General features: G+C 41.5%; 1 protein-coding gene across 1 annotated transcript; it reads left to right on the top strand.

The window, feature by feature from the left end:
- Window positions 1-71: 71 nt before the first annotated feature.
- On the top strand, window positions 72-23,418 carry LOC119735731 (DNA repair protein XRCC1-like). The gene is made up of 15 exons (XM_038209638.1): window positions 72-359; window positions 4,572-4,664; window positions 5,843-5,950; window positions 6,392-6,550; window positions 8,134-8,223; window positions 9,932-10,052; window positions 11,039-11,139; window positions 11,924-12,143; window positions 13,161-13,329; window positions 14,243-14,356; window positions 15,799-16,039; window positions 17,017-17,168; window positions 18,365-18,598; window positions 20,267-20,342; window positions 21,654-23,418. The coding sequence occupies exons 1-15, from the start codon at window positions 309-311 to the stop codon at window positions 21,762-21,764; spliced, it is 2,040 nt and encodes a 679-aa protein (XP_038065566.1). The 5' UTR covers window positions 72-308; the 3' UTR covers window positions 21,765-23,418.
- The last annotated feature ends 676 nt before the right edge of the window (window positions 23,419-24,094 follow it).

Genomic DNA, 24,094 nt, shown 5'->3' on the forward strand with positions numbered 1-24,094 from the left:
TATTTTAGATACACATACAGTCTAAAATAACACCTGCTTGTTATTAAAGAATAATTCTTATGCAATCACAATCAAATAAATCAGTCTAAATTGTCATTTATTGTCACTTAAAAACAAACTTTTAATCCTAAATGACGGGACCATTCTAAAAAAGGGTAGACGGAAATTCAGGGTCAAAGTTCAACCGCACGGCGGGATTTGAGATGTTTATTTTTCGGAGAAGTGAAATCCAACTTTAGTTTAGTTCCCGTTTTTGCCTGTAACAAATCAAACATTCTTCAGTTTGCTATTGACAAAATTTCCTCAAAATGCCTGTCATCAAGTTGCAGCATGTTGTGTCATGCAGTAGCGAAGATACGGTAAGGAGTGATTTCCGAACTTGCCATTAGTTGACATAGGATTTTACCTTAACCCGTAACGGTATTACAATCACAATTTCGTTTTGCACTGTTATTTGTTACTTACCACTGATGCTGAGTGTCGTTTAGGTTTGGAAATCAAATAGAGTTCATACATTCCGTTCACTGATTCGAGTTGTTTCTGTTGGATTTGATATTGAAGTAACTTGAACAGAAACTCCTGATAATTTTTTTATTTCCAACTTTACAAATTAAATAACTCTCCAAAAGTCCAAATGACATTAAAGATAAGGTAGGATTTCCATATCTGGCCATCACTAATTTTCCCTTCAGTGATGACCTATCAGCCATCAGAAAGTGATAATATAGGCCTATGTCCTAAAAAGTAAGATTTAGCAGGGAAAATATTGAAGTATTTACTGAGAAAACACTTAGCAATTTTCAGACTGTCAAGGCTGATGTTTGATTTTGTTTTATTTGTATCAGGAAAACGTCATGTTATCCTCATTCTCCATTTTTTAAACTAAGGACTAGAGTGAGTTTATGGTTAACCGAATTTGAATAAAACATGAGCACCCCATCTTCTTGTCTGTTTCGTTCCTGTTCATTGAGCCATGGTAAAGGAAGTAATGGATGAAGTTGTAATTTGCATGACAGAAGTATGAATGGGTGAGGAATGTGAACGTTAGCGAATGGCAAGGCTTGTGCGGCTTGCTGGAAAATAAAAATCGCTTGAAGGCAGAGCGCAACGGTTAGCGCTGCCGAGCAACCACCAGATTTGCTGGCGCAAAAAGCTACTTTTTCTGAGGCAGGATTTGCCTGTTTTACCGTGAGTATTGACACAAGGTTATTGGTTTTTTTTATTTAAGAGATGTTTGATACTTTATTGCTTTGATCTGTTGTTCTGATAAAATGTTTAATTGTGAAACATTTACTAGAATACCCATGCTGTGTATTAACCCAGTGAGACATATCCCGAGACATTGATTAATTAATTGACTAAGTTATTTCTTAATGTATATTTAATGCATGATACAGCTCTTTGATATAGTCTTTTCGATTGAGAAAGATGGATCAACTTCTTAGGGAATTTAAAACCCGGAATAGAATTGATTATTATGAACGTTGTTTCGAGCCAGCAGCATGTTTTATAGATAGATTTCCCGTCATTATGTGTAGGGAATATATCTTTGAATATTTTTTCAGATGGCTCAAAAGTCAGGTTTTGGACAAAGTCCACGACTAGCCTAGTCCTAGTCAAGAGCCCAGCAAGACACCGCTCATTATCAGACCCGAGGTGGCGAGATGAGACGGGGTTGACGCCGCACACAGTTGACGGCAACAGTACAGCCGGTACATGACCATTCCCGAGGACACCGATCACAGACGGCAGGATCCAGGGACAAGTAGAACGTCACAGCGCTAGGGGTGCACCAGTTATCGTCGAGACGAGTACATGTACATGTGAATAGTGGTGGGCCCATCATTTTTTTTATGCCCCGCGGCGAAGCCGAAGGGGCATACTGTTTCCGCCTTGTCCTTCCGTGGGTGGGTGGGTGGGTGGGTGGGTGGGTGGGTGGGTGGGTGGGTGGGTGTGTGGGTGTGTGGGTGTGGGTGGGTGAGCTTGTCTTACATACGCAGTGTGGACTTCCGAACAAAAGACGTCCACATAATGTAGGTAGCACCGACGTTGTGTGGACTTGCCCCACGTCCACACAGTGTTTCCCCATTTCTGGAAAACAGGTTTAGAGGCATTTTTGGGTTAGGTTTATCTGTAGCAGAATGAAGAGAAACACTAAAGGGAATCATAGAAAAAAAATTGGGTTGAAAGAGTTTTCACAGTTTGAGAAAAATGAGTTTTTTCACTGGTTTTTCTTAACTACACGAAAGCAATGGAAAGTCCACACTAGTCATGTGAAACAAGTATGGGTGGGTGTGTGGGTGTGTGTGTCCGGACAAATCTTGTCAGCGCGATAACTTGAGAAATACTTAACATATGAACTTCAAATTTGGTTTGTGGATTGTTCTTGGTAACCCTAAGAAGCCTTTCGCATTTGGGGCCAAAAGGCCAAAGGTCAAGTTCACAGTGGCTAAAACAATAGAAATCTTGTCAGCGCGATAACTTGAGAAATACTTAACATATGAACTTCAAATTTGGTTTGTGGATTGTTCTTGGTAATCCTAAGAAGCCTTTCGCATTTGGGGCCAAAAGGCCAAAGGTCAAGTTCACAGTGGCTAAAACAATAGAAATCTTGTATTTATTCTGAGATTATAGGGATTAGGGATTAATTCATATAAAACCTACAGAAGACACTAATGCTGTCAATGAATGTTCCATGTGACCAAGGTACATGTAAGTTGATGTTAAAAGAGTGGTGTTATGTCATGGGAACAGTCACGGTTGCGGGGCATTTGTGTTTGTACACACACCTGACTTGTTTGTATAGATATAGCCCGGATTTGATATTGTAAAGAAATTGTTGCCTGAGAGCAATTGAGTAAAAATCAAACATAAAGTCAAGAATTTTGAATTTCGTGTCATCAGTATTTGATTGATTGATTGAAAATTAGCCGATTGATATATATTTGAAGTTATTGAAAGTGCGTTTAAGGAGTTAAATTTTCTCACGTGGATAACATTGCATTAGTGAATTTTTTTGTTTAGCTACGAGACGTGTAGCACAGAGTAATACCATACTTTTGGAAGTTGATTTGGTTGTTTCACTAGTGATTTGAGGGTTTGACGAGACCAGTGTTAATGTGATTTAATCCATTAATATTTGTATATATTAATTTTGATTATTATTATTTTGGGGATTTATTTTCTTAATTAAATTTTGTTCAATATAATTGGAAGTTTCTCTTGAGTTTTCTTTCTGTTTCCCTTATATATACTGTCTTTGGTTGGGTGACAAACGTAAAAACCTTTTGTTTTCGCGCAGCATTTCAGGCGCGTGTTACACAGACCAGTCACATCATGTTCATACGGTTTGTGCACAGGGTGACAAGTGATGGCCAGATACGGGAATCTTTCCAAAAATGTAAATAAACTTGCAGGAAAAACCTTAATTTAATGTTTAAGTGTGCTTTCAACCTGTTGCGAAACATAACCAGTCAAAATCAAAAGCAAAAAAAAAAAAAATGGAAAAAATCCAAACCCCCAAAAATTCCTCCTAAGAGAGAACCAAAAACACAAACAACCATATATTCCCAAGGTGGCAGTGTGACTCAGATCAGAGGCAGTATGAAATTAGGCATATGCCAGTGAAAAGAGTAAACCTGCCTCCCTTTAAAAAAAAAAAAAAGCCCAGATGAGAAACTACATTTTTTTACTTGGCACAAGAAACTACTTTTTTTACGTTTGAAATGAGACTGCTCCAGATTTGAGTGCAGCACCCGATTTCACGAAGCGCTGCGACGCATCGCAACTCGAGTTACGACGTGTAACACGTCGCAACTCGCGACGCATCGTATCATCCATTTCACGAAAGTTGCGATGTGTTGAACGCGTCGTAAGTTCCTTGACAACGGCTTAAAACACGTCGCAAGTTAAGACGTGTCTAGTGGTCGTCGCAAAATAAGAAAAGTCATTTCTAAGCCAGTTTTATGCCATAAATATTACATTAACGAGATTATAATACCGAGGCAATGTGTGTAAAGTTGTAAATAGACAATTCATTGAATAATTATGAATTAGACCGGAATATTAGAATTGAAATTTCAAAGTAGCTATACAGTCCAATGAGAGTTTGTTTTCCTTCAAAATTGCATCCCACGGCCGCCATTTTGTTTTACGTTTTAACAAATTTCGAGCTTAGATCCGACGACTCTTTGTTGAATGTCAGACGACTATTTACTGTACGCTGACTAAATACATAAAACAGTCACCGAGTTGTGCTATAAATACACCTACGACGCGTCGCACTTACGACGTGTTTTGTGAAATGGATCGCAGGACGCGTCGCAGCTGCGACGCATCGTAGAGATACGATGCGTCGCATCGCTGCGATGCATCGTAAGTTACGAAGAGTTTGATGAAATCAGGTGCTGGTTAGGTTGTGTTTTTACGGCCCCACCCTCTTTTTGGTTGTCCTCTGTAACTTTTACTGCAAATGAAAAATTTGCTCACCAGATAGAAGGAGTAAAGAACAGTTGACAAGTCAGTGTTAGTTAATAAAAAAACCAACTTTTTTTTACTGTCTTCTTACCCAGACCCACAAGGCAGACAACCTGTTAAAGCCAGAAAGCTACCGCAAATGGAAATGCGCTGAGAATGCCAAAAGACACGCGTCTGTTATCCTGCAGGTAAATAACAATGCACACTGAACCTATTTTCCATTTGTTTTCCTGATTGTATGTTTTCTTGAGACTTTACAGATCTTACTTTTTCATCATTCCAGAGGTTTTTTTTTAGGCAGTGGATATTGAGCCAGCAGCAATAATTTCTTGCAGGTTTTCACAGAGGTACATATCAGTAAGCCCCGGCTTTTTGAGTAAACGCTAGTTTGCTAGAGCAAAGCGAGCACAATGGTGAAGCCACCTACCCCATGAAGCCTCGTTTATAAAGGTCTTAATTAGGCCTGGGAAAGTCGTGGATTATTCTACTCGAGTACTCGCAGAGAAATTACTCGTGAGTAGTCAAATACTCGCGAGTAGTTTACTAAATCCCCATAAAAAAAAAAAAATGGCATATACATAATTGAGAAGAAGGAAGTTACTACGAATAAACAGCGTGGAAGACACACCACATTCAACAGCACTGAGATATGCTTACTCTGCAAAATTTTGGCTCATTTTACTTGAAAATGTATTATTTGTTGAGAGCGTTAGTGGAATCCCAAGGAAACAGATGGAGGTAGTGATTCCTTTATTGCGGGGGATGTATTAAGAAGAATGACAAGTCTGTCGCAGAATCCGCAAAGTGGTTACTTTATAATAATTTGGGAGGCTAATCATCCTTACTCGCAGCTGGTATGCTGAATTGCGAAGGACGCGGCTACAACGTGGTCGAGCCGCTGGCACGTAAAGGTGCCTACGGCTGCCGGCCACATCGACCCATATATGACCACGGAGCACAGCCTGAGATCGAAAGTGTTTGATTTTTCTGGAGGGAGGAAAACCGGAGGGCCCAGAGAAAAACCCTCGAGGCACAGGAGAGAACCAACGCACAACTCTACTCACATGTGATACGTGGCCAGGATTCGAACCGTGGTCACCTTAGTGAGAGGCGAGCGCTTTACGCACAAGCTATCCATGCCAGCCCATTTAAAAGTCAGCACTTGTGAAACACAATTGCTACTCGTGAGTACCTGCTTTTACTCGTTCCAGGACAAGTACTCGAGTAAATGAAAAACCACGAGTAGTACAACAAGTAGCAAACACTACTTGTGAGTACTTGACTACTCACGGCACTCGCCCAGCACTAATTTAATCATCTTTGATTGACTCTCTGTACAGTAGATTTTGTTTATTTTTTGTTTCAGTTTGAGAAAGCCTCCCAGATCCATTCCATCGATGTTGGCAATGAGAGCTCGGCATTCGTGGAGATCTTGGTCGGTCATTCTACCTCCACTGCTTTGGATGATTATCAGGTGCGTGAACTCCTGGCTGGAGTTCTTTCAGCTGCTCATGAGAGTTTCTTTTTTTAGCTGCAGACAGCATCTCAACAAATCGCGGCGTCTCTCCGTTAGTTAGTTGGTTCGTACCAAATGTTGTTTGTTCATAACAAACGTCCCTGTGAGAGCTTTGCTTACGTATGACAATATGCGTCACAGCTGAATGCACTTGATACACACAGCCCGCCGCGGCGAGTCGGTGATGATTTCTCCGAATTCAGAATTCTTGGGTATACATGAACTTCAGCTTGTAACAAGATTGGAATACTTCTGGGATCATTTCAAGCTTGTTTGGATTTGTGCCTTTTTTTTCTTAACTTTGTCAAAAGTAACCAATTTAATCCCCCCCTCCCCAAAATGAAAATTGTAGTCAGACCTTGCAGTGATGAACCCTCTGTCATTCTGTACAATTCACAGGTGGTCCTAGTGACGTCGTCGTTCATGAGTCCCATGGACAGCAAGAATGGCATTAACACCAACCGCGTCCGCATGTTCGGACCGGACAAGCTGTCCAAAGCTGTCGCGGACAAGAAGTGGGACCGTGCCAAAATAGTCTGCTCCCAACCCTTCAACAAGGTGAAGCACAGAGCTGGGGTCACAGACTGGGACATGGAGTGCTCTGAAACGTGCACAACTAAATCAGGCCAACTTTACTATTATTATTATTATTATTATTAATCATTTCTGGTAATGAAACCAAGGATTCCTCAAAAGCGCCCTAGGCACTGTAGCTCGCAAGCCTGAAGAAACCTGTGGAGAGAAGAAGACAATGAGAAGAAGTTAAAGTTTTAGAGGTGGGAGGAAAAGCCCAGAAGAATATTCTGGGGAAAACCCATGGTATCAGGCAGGGACTGAAAACCCAATCCACATGTTGGCCCAGGCGGGATTCGAACCCGGGTCACAGCGGTGGAAGGCGAGGAAAGTACCGCTACGCCAACCTGACTCCCCGCTACGCCAACCTGACTCTTTAGCCAGCAAATTTCTCCAAAAATTCCATTGGGCAAAGAAAAGTTCCTCAGTATTTCACCAGCCAAGTTTGCAGACTCAATTCAATTTTTAAAGGAGATGTTTCTTCAATATTTTGCACATGAGAGGGAAGTCCAGTGATTTCAAAATGAGGCTAAAGACTAGACTGGTACATGCCTAATCATGGTCCAACTGTTTGAAAAGACTGACCTCTTCATTCAGTGTCATTAGTCTGGTGGCCGACTATGGAGAAATGTGTAGTAAATAGAGACTAGTTCCCGGTTCATGCCACATGTTTCTTTTGGCACAGTTGACTGATGCAGTACTGAAGCTGTGTTGCACTGTTGTTTCAGGTGCCAGTTTTTTCTTGTATTCCATGTTTTCAATACCTTAAGTTTTGGGACTCTTCATCACACAAAGTATTGAGAGTTCCAAATTTTCGAACTAGCGTTCCTAGCGCTATTAGTGAACAGTGAACCAATATGGATAATTTTGTAGCCCTCTCTTTCCCTCTCTTCATTTGTTATGGCACATATTGTACAAATCCAAAAAAATGTGCCATTGCTTTCTGTGCGTTTTTATCTGAACAATTCCAGCGTTATTAAAAGAAGTGTCATGTTCGTGACGGAGCTTATAACCCTAAACTCCCTAGGCATTTTTGCTAGGATGAAACCTCAATCCCGCAAACTCCTCCGGCTGCCTCCATGTAAAAATTGCATACAGCCTCAATCCTGCAAAATCCTCCCGTTATTTCATGAATGTGGTCCTTGGAGGGGTGACCACTGCCTCAATTTTGGAAAATGCTCCAGCAATCACTGTCAGTATGTTGAGGCAGAGCCAGTGACATCCTGGAGCAGTGCGGAGGATTTCAAGTATAATCTAGGCCTAAATTTATGCACGGCTGAGCATAACAGCCCAAGGTCCGGCCCAAGACCTTGACACAGTGCATCCTCCAAAATCAGCAACACACTTTTGCCATGTAGCCTCAATCCTGCAAACTTCTCCATTTTGCAAAAAAGGATTGTGGTGGATATGGGAAGGTTGGGGTTAACCATAATATCTAATTATATATTCAGAGAAACGATCCAAAACTCCTAGTTTTTAATCTCCTTGACTATTGCTACAGGGAGAGTCCAAAAGAAAGTGTCACAGTGAGATAAAATGTTCACAACCCGTGCATTTCGTTTTCACAGTTTCTGTCGTACGGCCTGTCTTTCGTCAAGTTTCATGCGCCACCAACGGAGGAAGAAACATCATCTGGACAGCATGGCCAACAATCTCAGGTCTGTGCACCCACAGCGCTTTTTTCTCAGATTTAAAATCCCAACAACAAAATGAATAATGGATGAACATTTCTTTGAAACAGGCTGTTTTTTTTCTCCTGTTCTGCATATAAAAAAAATGAAATCAGAAATTATAAGCAGAGTCTAGTACATGTAGTTAAACGGGTGTGAAAAACATAATCCTTGAATATTAATGCTAATATTGATAAGGCCAAAAAAAAAGTCTCCGGTTTCTGGCATGGAGCTTGCCCAAAAAGTGGTGCGGCGACGCGGCTTTTTTTTTTTTTTTTACCTGATTTTTTTGCTTCAAATGTCGGCTGATGACTGCAAATGGTGCCCGACTAAACTTAGTGCAAATATATGGGAGTCCAGAGAGGTCACATAAAGCTTACTCTCGACCATAACCCAATCTAAAAACACGTTAAAATTGTGCAGCAGCAGGATTCCAGTCAAACCAGCGAGTTTGGCGGTTTTGAGACATGATCTTTCATTGAAAAAAAAAACTTTTTCATTTTGCCGATGCGCATGGCTACGGCGACGCGCGCGCATACCAGAAACTGGAGACTTTTTTTTTTGGCCTAATCCTTGAATGTTAAATAAATAACAATTTGGCATTCTTCTTCCTTTCATTGCTAAAGTGGCAGTGTAACTGGTAACCCTAACTCCCTACTCCCTACAAAATCCATCACTCTCTCTGCTTCCAATACATGACATAATGGAATCCACCACTGAAGTACTGGTGGATATTGATAGACTTTACACGTGGCTTATCAACAGCAGTACAGCATGCTAGGCAAAATCAATCGGATTTCCCTAGCACTGCTTCAGGCCTCCCAGTCCAAGTCCATCATACTCCATCAAAATTCAGTCAAACCGGCCTGCTGCCAGAAGGACCATTATTATATTATTATTATTTCATGGTTTATTAAAAACATTTTCCATCGCAGCCAAAGGCTGAATTAGGGAAAACAATACATTTGTTCAATTTACATAAAAAGTAGAATAGGCTTAATATAAAACGACCAAAAATAAACACACAGCGTTAGACACACAAAAAATTGAGAAGAGCGAGAAAACAATGCAATTATGAAAATATGTAGTTGTACAAGGTTATTAGTAAAAAGAGATATCAAAAGATTACCAAAAAAAAAAAAAAAAAATACTGAAAGAGTAGGACTAAACACTTTAGTACAATGAGTTTCATTGCTTTGCAGTGCCGCAAAATGTTCATTGACAAAATAAAAAGATATCTATTGAGTTGTATTCAAAAGATTGATCAGATGTGGCACAGGACTGTTCTTAAATCTGGAGGTATTGCACTTGAGTTCAGTTAATTTTGTTGAGTTCCTCAGATTGTAGCCAGATGTTGACCTTGTTTGCGGACCTAGACTCTCATGTTTTGAGTTCTTGAGAGATTTCGCAAATGCAATGCTCAATTGTTCTCATCTATGCTCAAGTGTGTCTAGTTTGCAGACTTGTAGAGCATCACAGTATCGTACGTAGTCCGGACCGAGGACTATTCTGCACGCTCTCTTCTGGATACGCTCTCTTCTGGATACTTATTTGTCCTCCCAAATCCACCAAAAACAGGGGATGGATTTTGATAAGAGTTGGTGAGGTTTAGGGTTATGATTCTTTACGCTTTACCTGTAGAGTTGCAGAGAACGTTTGATATTTATTTCTGGTTCCCTGTGTTTTCTGCCATTAGCAGACTACCTCCAAACTGGGCATGTTCAAATTGAAGGAAGACGCCAAAGCATCCTCCATCTCCCCGGGGAGTTTCTTCAAAAGCAGGAGCTCCATAAAGGCAGACCCAGCGCCTCTAACAGGTCAGTGTGGGGATTAGTGTTGTGATAAACACAAGTTGATACTCCGATGCCTTGAAAGTTTGTGTACAAAGGTGGAGAATTTGAAGGATGTTTGGAGATTTCAGGGAGGGCCTTGCTAGAAACATCCTAAGAGTGTTTCTATCAAAGGGAAAGTGCCCAATTGGGCTCCAAAACGCATTTTAAATGAAATGATGTTATCAAATGCCGTCATTTGCAACCGACTATCCACGTGCATTGGCATTTTGAGCGTGATCTTGCATAACGTGCATCGGCTATTCGAATTTAGAACACATTTCGAGCAACAAGCGCGTGTGTTTGGAGCATCTTCAACACTACGCAATGCATGCTTGATTGCGTAAAATACGCAGTTGCAGTTTTCCTACAGAGATGACCGTCATTGACAAGCCCTATTTGAAAAAGCACTTAAAAGTAAAACAGAAATGTCCACACAATCGTTGTTTAAAAATTTGCTGTTTTTGTGTTATTCTTGCGAGAATGAATTTTGGGGTCAAATTTTCACTCTAAAATCTCGAGCTGTTTTGGGTGCTAGTCGTGCATGTTCATATGTCCCACCAGCGCGCATCACATTCTGCGGACGTGCGAGAAACAACATTGGTATATTGGTACTGTGTGTATTATGTGACACACACGCACGGCTTGTACTGTTCATGGAATCGTCTGACATGGACACAGTTGCACGGCATGAAGGAGACTTGTATCTACGGCTAGAAAGACGTTTGCGTATGCCACAAAATGTCAGCCGCGTCTAGGATGTTTCGTCCTTTCTCAGGAACAGTGCGACATTAGGTTAGTTAGGTTAGACGTTTGAAAAAGGACGAGTAAACAACCTAAAGCATAAAAATCTTGCCAATGTGGCTCTTTAAGTAGTTTGCAGTCACAATCTTGGGTTTCTGCTGCGCTGGATTTGTTTTAGTCGCAGTGCTTGTGGTCAATTGTTGTTTTCCATTTGTCTCTGGTTCTCGCAGGTGCTGCAGCAGTCCGTGCAGCAGCCACGGTAGCAGCGGCATCTCTCACAAGCTCAGTCACAACATCACAGGCGACTACCGCTTCAACGGCATCTAACCAGGTACATGAATGCTTCATGTCAAGGCGAAATAGATATGCAGCAGACTGACCCGTTCAACTGTGGATTGATGCACCTCTACATATACATGCGTTGGTTGAACTGGTGTACTTTTGAAAAAAAAACATAGTCTGTCAGTACACAAATTGTGGATTTATTAGATGCTACATATAAAAACACAATTTTTCTAGAAAGTTGTGTTTTGAGTTTATAATATGCAGCTTTTGGTGTTTTCAAGAAATATCTCTTGCCAGAAAAGTAAAGAAAGTTTGTCTAATAACCATTTTCAGGTTGTCAAATTATCTTATGAAATGTGACAGATTTTTTTTATAATGTTCCAAAGGTTGTGAAGCACAATTTAATTGAGGGCGCCTTTTACATGTACTACTTTTGAGAGCCCTGTGAAAGGGACACACCACGTGTGCGTACTGGTTTGCGCGTGTATAGCGCAAATTGGGCCCAACTAATTTCATTCCAAATGTGCACAAAGCCATAGCGTCTCCGCGTGAGTGTCAGCCGTCGTCAGTGATGCGTTCCAATGTCCTCCCAACGGGCTACCCAACTCTTTCTTGCCGGTGAGGGGGTACTTGTGAACGAAGCCCATAGCAGAGCTAGCACCCAAATGTACTTGCAAACGCAGCTATGGGCTCTGCAGAGCCCATTTGGAGCCCATGGCCCATGCGAAGCCCATAGCAGAGCAAGCACCCAAATAATCTGAATACAATGTACGGGATTGATTTGTGTCTCTTTCCATAGTCATTCATTTGTAATGTAATCATTTGCCCAGACCCAGCAAAGAGCACCCAAGACAACCCCCTCCACCACCACACACAGACAGAGTGACACCAGGAGTGACACACCCCAGAAGACAACCCAGAAAAGGAGACTGTCAGATGAGGACGAGGCGCCCTCCAAACGGGCGGACAGTAAGGTAGCGGCTGGAAGGAGAAACGACGCAGACAAAGAGAAGGGAAGGAGTAAAGCCCCACCCCCAATGAAGAGTAGAGGTGTGTTCAGACTGGAAGCCATCAGAAGCAGTGCGGTTAATACCGAGCACAATGCAGGGCTCAATTATGCATGGCTGAACATAAACAATGCAGAATACAGCCTACAAACTCGACGCAATGCATCCTCCAAAAACAACTAGACTTAATTTTGCCATTCGTTCTCAATCCACCAAAATCCTCCAAACCGTCTTGAGGATTTTGGAGGATTGACAAAGGTTAGGGTTAATCAAGTAATACACTCAGTTTTGATTGTTGAAGTACTTCTGATGTACCTCCAGTACCACACAGGTTCGGTCACAAGTAAATCACAAGTCAGTTTACAAGTTGAGATGAACTACATGTATAATTGCAAAGGAATGCCTATGTGACCTTTCATTTGAATAGCTCGTGAGTTGGCGTTGGACTAGATGACTTTGAATGGACTTTTATAAGATGGGATTTTTGCGCCGGGGTGATATAAATCAAATTAGGTTTTGCCCTTCACCGACGTTTTTAAACACTGTATACTCAGTGTGTTACCTCCCGAGTGAAAGTTGGAAAAAAATCACTCGGGTGGGACTCGAACCCACGACCTCCTGCTTTCTAGTGCAGATGTCTTACCACTCAACCATTGAGCTAACGGGATCGGTTGGCCGGTTCGAATCTGATGTACATAGCAGCGGGTACCGCATAAACTATTATAAGATGGGATTTTTGCGCTGGGGTGATATAAATGACTTGTTATGGACTTGTGATGACTCACAAGATCATTGACCACACCACTGAAATGTGAGGCATTCTGGAAAAAACAGAACTGGACAGAGGTCGAAATGAGGTTTTACGGTTGTTAGAAAAAACTCCTTACAATACTGTTTGTTGCACTTCAATTGGACATTCCGTTCACAAGTTATGGCCATGCTAAGCAATTTTTTTTTGCTTAGCAGCGCCGCGAAATTGGCCCCTGTGCCCAGTTCCGTCTTATTTTGACATAAAGCCTCACATCTCTTTGCATTTTGATTTGATCTTCTCACTTTCCAGAGGAAGCGCCAAAAAAGCCAAAGTCCAAGCCCTTTGAGAGGCTGATGGAGGGGGTGACGTTCGTCTTGAGTGGTTTCCAGAATCCTCTCAGGGGTGACCTTAGGGAGAAGGCCATGGAGATGGGAGCCAAATACCGGCCAGACTGGGGGCCTGGATGCACGCATCTCATGTGAGTAGCCTTCTTGTAGTAAGTTTGTTCAAAGCCGATATCTGACTATGTAATTTTGCATTCTATGTTGGACGGTCATTTGACGTTGTCTCTGTTAATGGCTCATTAGGCTACATAAATTCTAATTCTACTATGGACAGTCATTTGACATTGTCTCTGTAGCTCATTAGGCAACTTCAATTCGTATTTTATTTTAGACAGTCATATGACGTTAATAATAATAATAAAGAACATTTGTAAAGCGCCGGCATCTGCCTAAAAGGCGCTCATGGCGCTTGAGGAGAAAGTCAAGTTAGGATTGTGTGTTGTGAGAGTAAGCTTGTTTCTACAGGTGAGATTTTATGTTTGTTTTAAATATTGTGATGGATGGAGATGATTTGATAGCCAGAGGGAGTTGGTTTCATACTCGAGCTGATGCTGCGGCAAAGGATCTGTCACCCCAAAGAGTGGAGGTCCTGGGCTCGTGAAGCATCATGAGCTCATCACTGGAGCGGAGTCCGGTGCGTGCTGTTGAGTACGGGTGGATGAGCTCGATGAGATACTCCGGCGCATTGTTGTGGAGGATTTTGAACACGAATAGGCCAAGTTTGTATTTGATTCTGTATGATGCTGGAAGCCAGTGGAGATCTGCTAATACAGGAGTGATATGAGAATGTTTACTAGTGAGAGAGATTAGTCTGGCACTGATGTTTTGTAGTTATCTCTGTTAATGGCTCATTAGGCTACGTAAAGTCCTATTCCATTTTGGACAATCATGTGACGTTGTCTCTGTTAATGGCTCATAAAGCTACGGACATTCCCATTCCATGTTTGATAGTCGTTTGACGTTGTATCTCTTAATGGCTCATAAGGCTATATATATTCATATTCTATTATGGACAGTTGTTTGACGTTGTCTCTGTGATTTCCACAGCTGTGCCTTTGCTAATACACCAAAGTTCAACCAGGTCAAAAACAAGGGCAAGATAGTCACCAAGGGCTGGATTCTAGATTCCTACAAGAAGAAGTCTCTACACCCATGGAGGAGGTAGGTGTCCCCATTAGACCCTGTAGTGCCCCAAAGCACCTTGCCCTATTGCACCTTAAACTGCCCAATGATTTTATGGATCCATCAAGGAGTAAATACAGCTGACATGAATATAACTGACTGACCAAGTGGGTGACAGACATTAGGTGGACCAGTAGATGTCCAGTAGAAAGCAGGAGGTCGTGGGTTCGAGTTCCACCCGAGTGATTTTTTCCAACTTTCACTCAGGAGGTAACACACTGAGTATACAGTGTTTATATAACGGTGAAGGGCAAAAGCTAATTTTGATTCACATCACCCCGACGCAAATTCAATCTTATGGATAGTTTAATTGCAGTACCCGCTGCTATGTACATCAGAATTGAACCAGCCAACCCATCCCGCAAGCTGGGTGGTCCCAAACTGCCCAATGATTTTATGGATCCATCAAGGAGTAAATACAGCTGACATAAATATAACTGACTGACCAAGTGGGTGACGGACATTAGGTGCACCAGTAGATGTCCAGTAGAAAGCAGGAGGTCGTGGGTTCGAGTCCCACCCGAGTGATTTTTTCCAACTTTCACTCGGGAGTTAACACACTGAGTATACAGTGTTTATACTTCGGGAAGGGCAAAACCTAATTTGATTTACATCACCCTGACGCAAATTCCATCTTATGAATAGTTTAATTGTGGTACCCGCTGCTATGTACATCAGAATCGAACCAGCCAACTGATCCCGCAAGCTCGGTGGTCGAGTGGTAAGACATCTGCACTAGAAAGCAGGAGGTCGTGGGTTCCAATCCCACCCGAGTGATTTTTTCCAACTTTCGCTCGGGAGGTTACACACTGAGTGTTCAGTGTTTATATGTCGGTGAAGGGCAAAACCTAATATTGATTTACATCACGCCGACGCAAATTCAATCCTATGACCAGTAGATGTACTTATGTACATGTAGATTAACAGAAGTGTTGTTGTTGCAAGTGAATAAAGTCAAGTCAATGACGAGTAATTCAGAAAGTCCGAGTAAGTTCAAGTAAGTCCGGAAACGAGTGACAGGGATGATGAACAGGAACCAAACAAAATATGCCTTTGTCGTTGTTCATTTTCTTCTGACTTAATTGGGACAGAGACACCCAATGTGAAATTGAAGACCTTCCTCACATAATGAGGGATAAAGACACCTGGCGTGGTGTTGTGAAGGAGATCTCTGTTGTGACCGCTAGATGATGATGATGATGATGATGATAATGACTTGTGATTGACTTGTGAGAACTTGTGACGACTTAGAGGTGTGATAAAACACAATAAAACCAGAATAGAAATGAGGGCCGCAACCCCATATTTTACATTGTTTACCCTTGAAATTGATTAATTGGATCCAGCACTGATAAACTTCAAATATGGTTACGGGATCTCTGGTTTTACATTTTTTGTTCTTCATATTGATGTGTCAAAAGGTATAGTATGGTGACAGAGAGTGACGACGACGGCTCTAGCTACGAGGAGGAGAGCGAAACGGATGAAGAGGATGACTGGGAACCACCCAGGAGGAAGAAACCATCGCCTCAGAAAGCCACGCCCAGCAAAGCCATGCCGAAGAATGCCACACCCAAAAAGGCCACACCCAAGAAAGCCACTCCCAAAGATGCAGGGGATGGGAATAACAGTGACCAGGGAACGTCAGAGGCTGCTCAAAGGGTAAGGATATTACATAAATACTAACTGCCACACCACAGTTGTTCAGCACCCTTCATTAGATTTTGAGCATGTTTGTTGCTTCAAATGAACAAAATGCACAAAGTACAAATGATGGACTGTACCTTTAACTCTCACGTGACTTCTCGCACTTACTCGAGCTTGGCCTAAGTAACCGACCCGCTGAGCCGCTTGCTTAGGTAAGTATCCCACAATACAATGCAAAAATATGGCGGATAAATCTAACGCTGTGGCGGCGTGGCATTCAAAAGTGTCACAGCTTCACTTCACACTAGTAGTACTAGACGAAGGGAGGAATGTTTATTTCAAACATACCTTGCCATTCTTGTACACTTGGGAAAATCATGCACAGTGGCCACCATTGGCTTGCTTTCGACGGCTCGAATCCATACGCAAAGGGGATTTAATCGCCACATGACCTCTTGACCTGGCCCGGTGCATCTATACCCAAGAGAAAAGTACGGGTAGCATGAGGGAATTAAACCCTAACTCCCTAGGCCTTTTTGCTAGAATGTAGCCTCAATCCTGCCAAACCTCCAATTGGCCTCATGGAAAAATAGCATATATAGCCTCAATCCTGCAAATTCCTCCATTATTTCTTGAATATGCTCCATGGAGGGGTGACCACTGCCTGAATCCTGCAAAGTCCAGCTGCAGTGACTGTCAATATGTTGAGGCTTGGCCAGTGACATCCTGGAGCAGTACGGAGGTTTTCAAGCATAACCACGGCCTATATTTATGCATGGCTGAGCAAAAACAACACATGGTCCGGCCCAAGACCTTGACAAAGTGCATCCTACGAAATCAGTAACGCACTCTTACCATGTAACCTCAATCTTCTAAATTCCTCCACTTTGACAAATAGGATTTTGAAGGATTCAGGGCGCTTGTGGTTAATAGAATGCGCTGATGATGCCCACTGCTGCATAATGAATTGTTTTGCTCTTTCCTCTTGACAGACAAAACCCTCCAAGCCTGATGTCGAGGGAGACGACGATTGCAGCACGACAGACATTGACAGCGACACTGAGAATGTTGTGAGGAGGGCTGCTGCATCCAAGCAGCATGACGACGTATCGTCTGGAGGCGACACAGAGGATGAACTCAGGAGGTCGGTTGATGAATCTGGAATGAAGTCATGTCCTTTAAGGAGTGTGTGATACATTTCTACCCACCTTAGGATTGATGCTTGTTTTTATCTAAGAGCCAATCCAAGGATGGCTGAGTTGTTTGCTTGAAATATTTTCTTTTGTAGTTTATAATACAGGGCGAGTGAAAAAAAGGAAACCCAGTCGTCAGGACTATTTTTGTAATGAAGTTCTGCAAGCACTTTCAAAATCTAGGATATGAACGCCCACTTAATAAGTTTTCTTTTCGTACAAGAATCATTCAAATCAGTCATGTACTTTTCAAGTTACGGAATTTTGAACACCGTTTTAAAGTTCTGTCCAAGGATCCAAAAAAGGTAAGTGCTCTTTCAGCAAAATGAAAACAATTCACATACATCCTAATCCATGCTACACATGTAGTATGTGCTTTCCGGCAGTTTGGGGTGTTTTGGTGGTCAGATAACTTCAACAGCTCTCTCTTAAGCTTGTTGACTTGCCTTGTTGACAGGATGATTGATTATCCATGCTGTGCGGTGAGTGAGACTCACCAGGAGTTTAATACACAATCATATGGCTCTTGTCAGAGGGGCTGGTGTTTGGCTAGGATTTACAGGGTCCATAGTTCAACCAAGGCTAAAGCGGCACTCACCACATTATTTGGCTATGTTTGAATGAGGAACTTGTAAAATTTTTAGACCAAATAAGTGTCACAGTAATTACAAAATTAAGCAAAACAGACTCTATTCTAAGTTACAATCTAGGGCTTAGTAGATTTGAATAATTGAAAATTCAAATATTCAACCTTCCATTCAACAAAGTATGTACGAAATCAGTTTCATTATTAACACACACAATTGCACATTATAATGACTTCAGTAGCTTCTCACTTTTATGACTGACGCCAGCAATGATTTAGCTAAAGCTTAAGCACACACGCAAAGGAAAAAGATACATTTAAGAATTTGTTTTAGTTCTCGAATAAAAGTTTGATCAGTTGCAATGATTACGATTTTGTAACATATATTCTGCCACAATACATTTTCCTTTTTGGACAGGAATCAATCACTCTAGACCTGCATACACAAAGCTAAATCACTTTGATTATAGTTAAAAATGTTTAGCCAATGACCTCCTACAATCTCTCAGCAGAGGGTTTTAAGTAATTATCTGAATGATTGATGTTGATCAACTTTTCTAGGATACGAGAAAAAGGAGCCACTGACGCCAAGGCAGCCGCCAAAGACAACTACGACAGCTCGACGGACGAAGAGACATATATCCCAACGTCGAGCAAGCCAGAGGGCGCTACACCTTCCTTAAACGACATCCCTGACTTGCCAGATTTCTTTGCCGACAAGATTTTCTTTCTGTACGGCAAATTTGATGCGGAGGAAAGGAGGCAGATCAGCAGACTGATCGTCACTTTTGAAGGGTAAGATGGATTGGATTTTTTTATTTCAACATTGGAAAATTTGAGTTGTTTAACAATAACCACCTCAACTCCATCAAAATCCACCCCCATTTTGGTGGATTTTTTTTTTGGGGGGGGGGGGCTTGATCCAGAAGGCCTGCAGCTGATTTCACGAAAAGTGCGTAAGTTGCGCCATGCGTAAGACTTATGCAACAAATTTGTTGCGCAGCTGCGCAATAAACTTATGACCGATTTCACGAAACTTGGCGTTGCTGCGCAATGTTTCAAATAATTTAAACATCTTGGACGAGGATAAAAACAGCATTTACGACGGCTGTTTGTGTGTGAATTTGTTCTTTTGCGAAACAGTCGTGGGATCACCTCAGCCCGCCATTTTGAAAATTCTTCGGAATCGTTCGGCAACTCTAAAAATTATGTTACAAGTAAAATAGAAATTCATTTACTCCAAACAAAAAGTTGTGAGTGTCTTGTATCAACCTTGATAAGTTGTGCAATAATGGGCTCTACGACAGTGCCGTTTTGCTGGTAAAACATGTCATTTTCAGTCGCTAGGCCACAACTTACGCCACCTTAAATGATTGCACAAGATACACCATAATTTATTGCGTAAGTCTCGGACTTTCGCACCATCTGACTTTTGTGAAATGTATCATAAGCATAAGTGAAATGTTGCGCAGCGTGGAATGTTGCGCAACTTAGGCAATAAATAGTGCCGCAAGCAGAGTTGCGTCATTGCGTAAGGTTTCGTGAAATCGGCTTCTGGCATGACTTAACCCCAACTCCCTAGGCCTTTTTGCTAGGATGTAGCCTCAATCCTGCAAAATCCTCCAATTGGCCTCATGAAAATAAAGCATATAGCCTCAATCCTGCTAATTCCTCCATTATTTCTTGAATATGGTCCGTGGAGAGGTGACCACTGCCTGAATCCTGCAAAATCCTCCAGCTATGTCTGTCAATAGGCTGAGGCGGAGGCAGTGACATCCTGGAGCAGTGCGGAGGTTTTCAAGTATAATCAAGGACTTAATTTATGCTAGGCTGAGCATAAACAACACAAGGTCCGGCCCAAGACCTTGACACAGTGCGTTCTCCGAAATCAGCAACGGACTTTTGCCATGTAATCTCAATCCTGCACATATTCCTCCACTTTGCAAAAAGGATTTTGGAGGATTTAGGATGGTTAGGGTTAATATTGATGGAGTATGATGGACTTGGGCCTAATGGCCTGAAGTGGTAGTGGTATCTGATTGAATTTGCCTAGCTTCCTGTACTGCTATTGTGACAGAGATGCCACCTGTCCGGTTTAAGCCAGAATTGTTTTTTTTTTATCTCACAAAATTCTGGGTTTTACCGACCATCAAAATAAACCAGAAAAAGAGAAGAAAAACCTGTGGAAATGCATTGATTTTTACCTCGCTAGCGCTCTTGAGTTTAGTACATGGAGGCCTACATAAGGATTGCGCACACGCGGCACAACGTTGTTCGCTGAAGGAGTCTTTAAAACAAGTCTTTGTTGTTGCCGAGCCTGCATGCGATACAGGTGGCTAACGTACTTGCGTTACATGAACGTACTTTTACATTTTGCTCCGAATATTGACTTCACACTGGGAGGGTTAGAGTATCACATCGTTACTTCCTCATTAGAAATCCAAAATGTTGGTATCTTTCCAGGACTGTGGAGGACTACATGACCGATGAGGTATCTTACGTGATAACCAACTCAGAGTGGGATGCAGACTTTGACAAGGTAGGGGAGCTGTTATGGGACACTGAAAGGCTCCTTTTTTGGGCAGTTGAGGGCATTTTGACAATGCCCTTGTGGTATGAACAAAAACAAGTGCGAGTGCGCAATCTTAAAGAGGTTGTGGAATGCTCGAAGACTTTTGAGAGCTATTTTTCAGGTCGTGTTTCGACCCGAACGCGCAATTTGTGTAAAAGTCGTCGTTGCGGGCAGCAAACAAAACACAGTAAATCATGACGTAATAAACAGGACTCGTTTATGCTACTCTGCATCGGGAGTCCTGTTTATTACGTCACGATTTATTGTGTTTTGTTTGCTGCCCGCAACGACGACTTTTACACAAATTGCACGTTCGGGTCGAAACAGGCATGACAGGACTTGAAAAACAGCTCTCAAAAGTACCTTTTGTACTCATTTTATGACAGACACAATAGTCGTTTTTGTTTCATCACACCTTGGGCTACATATACCTGAAAAATGACGGAAATGTCTTCAAGCATTCCACAACCTCTTTAAGCTCTGGCCTCCTTGCTTGACATAAACAAGATGTTTCTATTGCTTACAAAATACAATGTAGGGCCCATTGATAATCTTTCACATAGATGGAAAAACAGAAATTTTTGTAACCTGGTAAAGATCGATAATTATGTATGCGGCTTTAATTTTTGACAATATTTTTGGTGAAATTATTAAATTGCTGATGATTGCTGAATAATGTTTGAAATATTCCCAAGTTCCATTGACTATTACAGGAGTTAGAACTGAAAGAGTAGTTCAATATTTGCATCATGTGCATGTACTATAGTAGACATCAACTGAAGGTTGATGAACAAATTACATGGAACAATTTTGCTGCCAAATTTATGTATGTGAATTGTGTTTTTTTACACACTATGGTTATATCAGTGGTGGTTCTATTGGGGGGGGGGGGCTAGGGGGGGATTTTGTCTGGCTCCCCCCAAAAAAATTCCATTAAAAAAAAAAAAATGCCTTAGCAAAATGTAAGAATTTGACGTACATTGCAACAGTCTTCCCATGAATCAGAAGGGTGCATTTGTACACTTTGAGTTAATATAGTGTGCCTGATTGTAGGATTTTATCATCGCATGGCACGAGGCACAAGCCTCCCCCGACCTATTGATTTTCAGAGGCCTAAGTGTCCGGAGAAAATAACCGGTCTATATTTTAGCACGCCTCCCTGAAAAAATTCTTGATCCACATTGCTAGCCCCCCAAAAGTATTGGCTCTAGAACCACGCCTGGGTTATATGGGTTAATGTATGATTAAATTTTGATTATTTTATTCTCATCCCAACAGGCTTTGTCAGATCACCCTGGGTTGTCGTTTGTCCGTCCCAAATGGATCTACGTCTGCTCTGAGAAATCCAAGATGGTGCCTTACCAACCCTACATCGTGGTGCCAAGTTGAAAAAAGGAAGATTTGATAACAAAAAGTTTAATAGTCAGTTTTGTACTGAAATAGTTTTAACAAGGTCAGCGCGCCCTCAATTGACATATTTTTGGGAAGGGGGTTCATTATACAGTCGGGTTTCGAAAAACAGATACAATAATGAGTATTTTCATAGAGATAATGTTGTACTATTAAACTATTCAAAGTCTCAAAGAAACAAATCTGCCAAATAAACCAATAAATCATTTTTTCCTGTGCCAACAGTGACTTTAGAGGATAATGAAATCGGAGCATATACATGTACATCATATAGGACCTGCATACAATAACCAAGCCTCTTCATTAGACCATTGCATTTTGTGCTTATGCACACTCCTTAGGCCTTTTACAAAAAACGTGACACACAGACATCAGACACAAAGACAACAGACAGACAGCTTAGGATCTTTTGATATAGGATAGGATGCCAACTTGCAAGTCGCAGTTTAGAAGGGCCCAAGTAATATGGGGGCAGTTGATGAGTGCAGTTGTAAGAATAATTTCACGAGATGACGGATGGAATTGTTCCATTCCACGAGGTGAAGCCGAGTGGAATGGAACATACCATCTGTCAACGAATTAAAATATTCTTTCCATTGCATGAATGTGAAACATTCCGGTTTTTTTTATTCAAACAGCAGCTGAATAAATCCTTGTACTTGATCTGTCTGGTAACTTGTAAACTGGTACTCTGTACATCATCAGAACTGTGTTATAGCACAACCGATATGTGACTAAATAATGAAAGGTTTGCAGAAACACAGGAGAGTGCCTAAACTCTAGGAAAGTAAACACTCGATGAAGTGTGAAGTTGCATCCTGTGTGGATGCCAAGTACGTAGCTGGGATCCTAGAGCAAGCTTGGTGCCTGTGCGAGCTATAGGTACCTGTGCATGGAAGTTCAATATACCGTAGAATGGAACTTCTATTTTTGCCGTGTCGCTGCGCCGTTTATCTGGACAAATAATTGAATGAGCCACCAATCAGATGACTGTGATTGATTCAGGCGTTGTATAATACAGTAGATTATTTTTTAAAGTGCATCATGAAGTACATAAGAATGAGAATACCAAAACTGTAGGATGTCATGAAGTGATTGGAATGAAATTCACCAGAGTCAAATTGTGCTCCACTATTACAAGTTCACAGCCAAAAAACATGTATTCCTCAAGCCAGAAATTCACAAAATTGTTGAATAAACTGTTTTTAAACGGTACATGCAAACTCTGTTGTTCAGTTTGAAACTTTACATTTTACGTGGTGAATTGGGAAAGAATGTAGTATCCAGACGCCACGTCTTTGGTTGTGAACAAAGTCTATTGGAGAGTTGAGTGCATTTTCCAAATTGGAACGTTTTCAGTCCCAGATGCATGTCTTTTCAACATATTTTGCAACGATTGACCTTCATTGAGATAATACATGATGAAAAATGTGGCGTCAGGATGCAACATTTTTGTCCTTGATTTGGATGGAATTTGACCACAAAACCATGTTTTCAAAGTTCAAACCACGAATACAGTATTTCAGCAACTACACTGTATTGTAGCGTAGACAGACCACAAGAAAACAAAACAGTCGCAATGTCGAATCAATTTTTGCTGCAGTAACAATATTAAGTTTCATTTAGTAAATTACAGAAGCCTTAGTAGATCACGTCATCGGGGAGGGAACCAAAACCCAAGTTAACTAGCTCCAGCACAGCCGCCCCAACTCTAGCGGGATGCGGATTCTACCGTTTAGCTGGAGCAACGGATACAGATACAGATACAGAATTAACAAAATAAATAATTACGTTTCCTACAACTTAGCAAAGTTGAGACTGTTTGCTATTGTTTGGTTCCAATTACATGCTCATGAACAGGAGCATGCTAGCTAGACTGGTTCCCTTACCTTACAATTTTCTGGCATATCTATAAATTGATCCATTTCATCTTTAGTGGAGTCAGGGAACCAGACTACTTGAATGTTTTTCCCCCAGCATTTTTGAACACAAAACTTCAAACAGTGTAACATTATACTAAACCCTCAACTAGGTCATTTCTGAAAATTACAGCCAAAGCCAATGATGTACATTCCCTTTCAATAAAAATGAATAGAGGCAATAACTTACATTTGTACTTCAGTTTGACGTACATGTGCACTCTCCAAACCCAAGGATGCCAAGAGCCACGCCCTCCATAATATAGATGTGCTTTCCACGCACTCAGCTGCTGGACTCAGCCTGACATTCCTGGCACCTACAGTTTTGACTGGGCTGACAACCAGAGCTAGAACTTAGACAATGGGGATTATGCAATTCCAACATGACTA

Source organism: Patiria miniata, unplaced genomic scaffold (assembly GCF_015706575.1).
Source record: "Patiria miniata isolate m_02_andy unplaced genomic scaffold, ASM1570657v1 HiC_scaffold_29, whole genome shotgun sequence".
In the NCBI taxonomy this organism is placed as follows: domain Eukaryota; kingdom Metazoa; phylum Echinodermata; class Asteroidea; order Valvatida; family Asterinidae; genus Patiria; species Patiria miniata.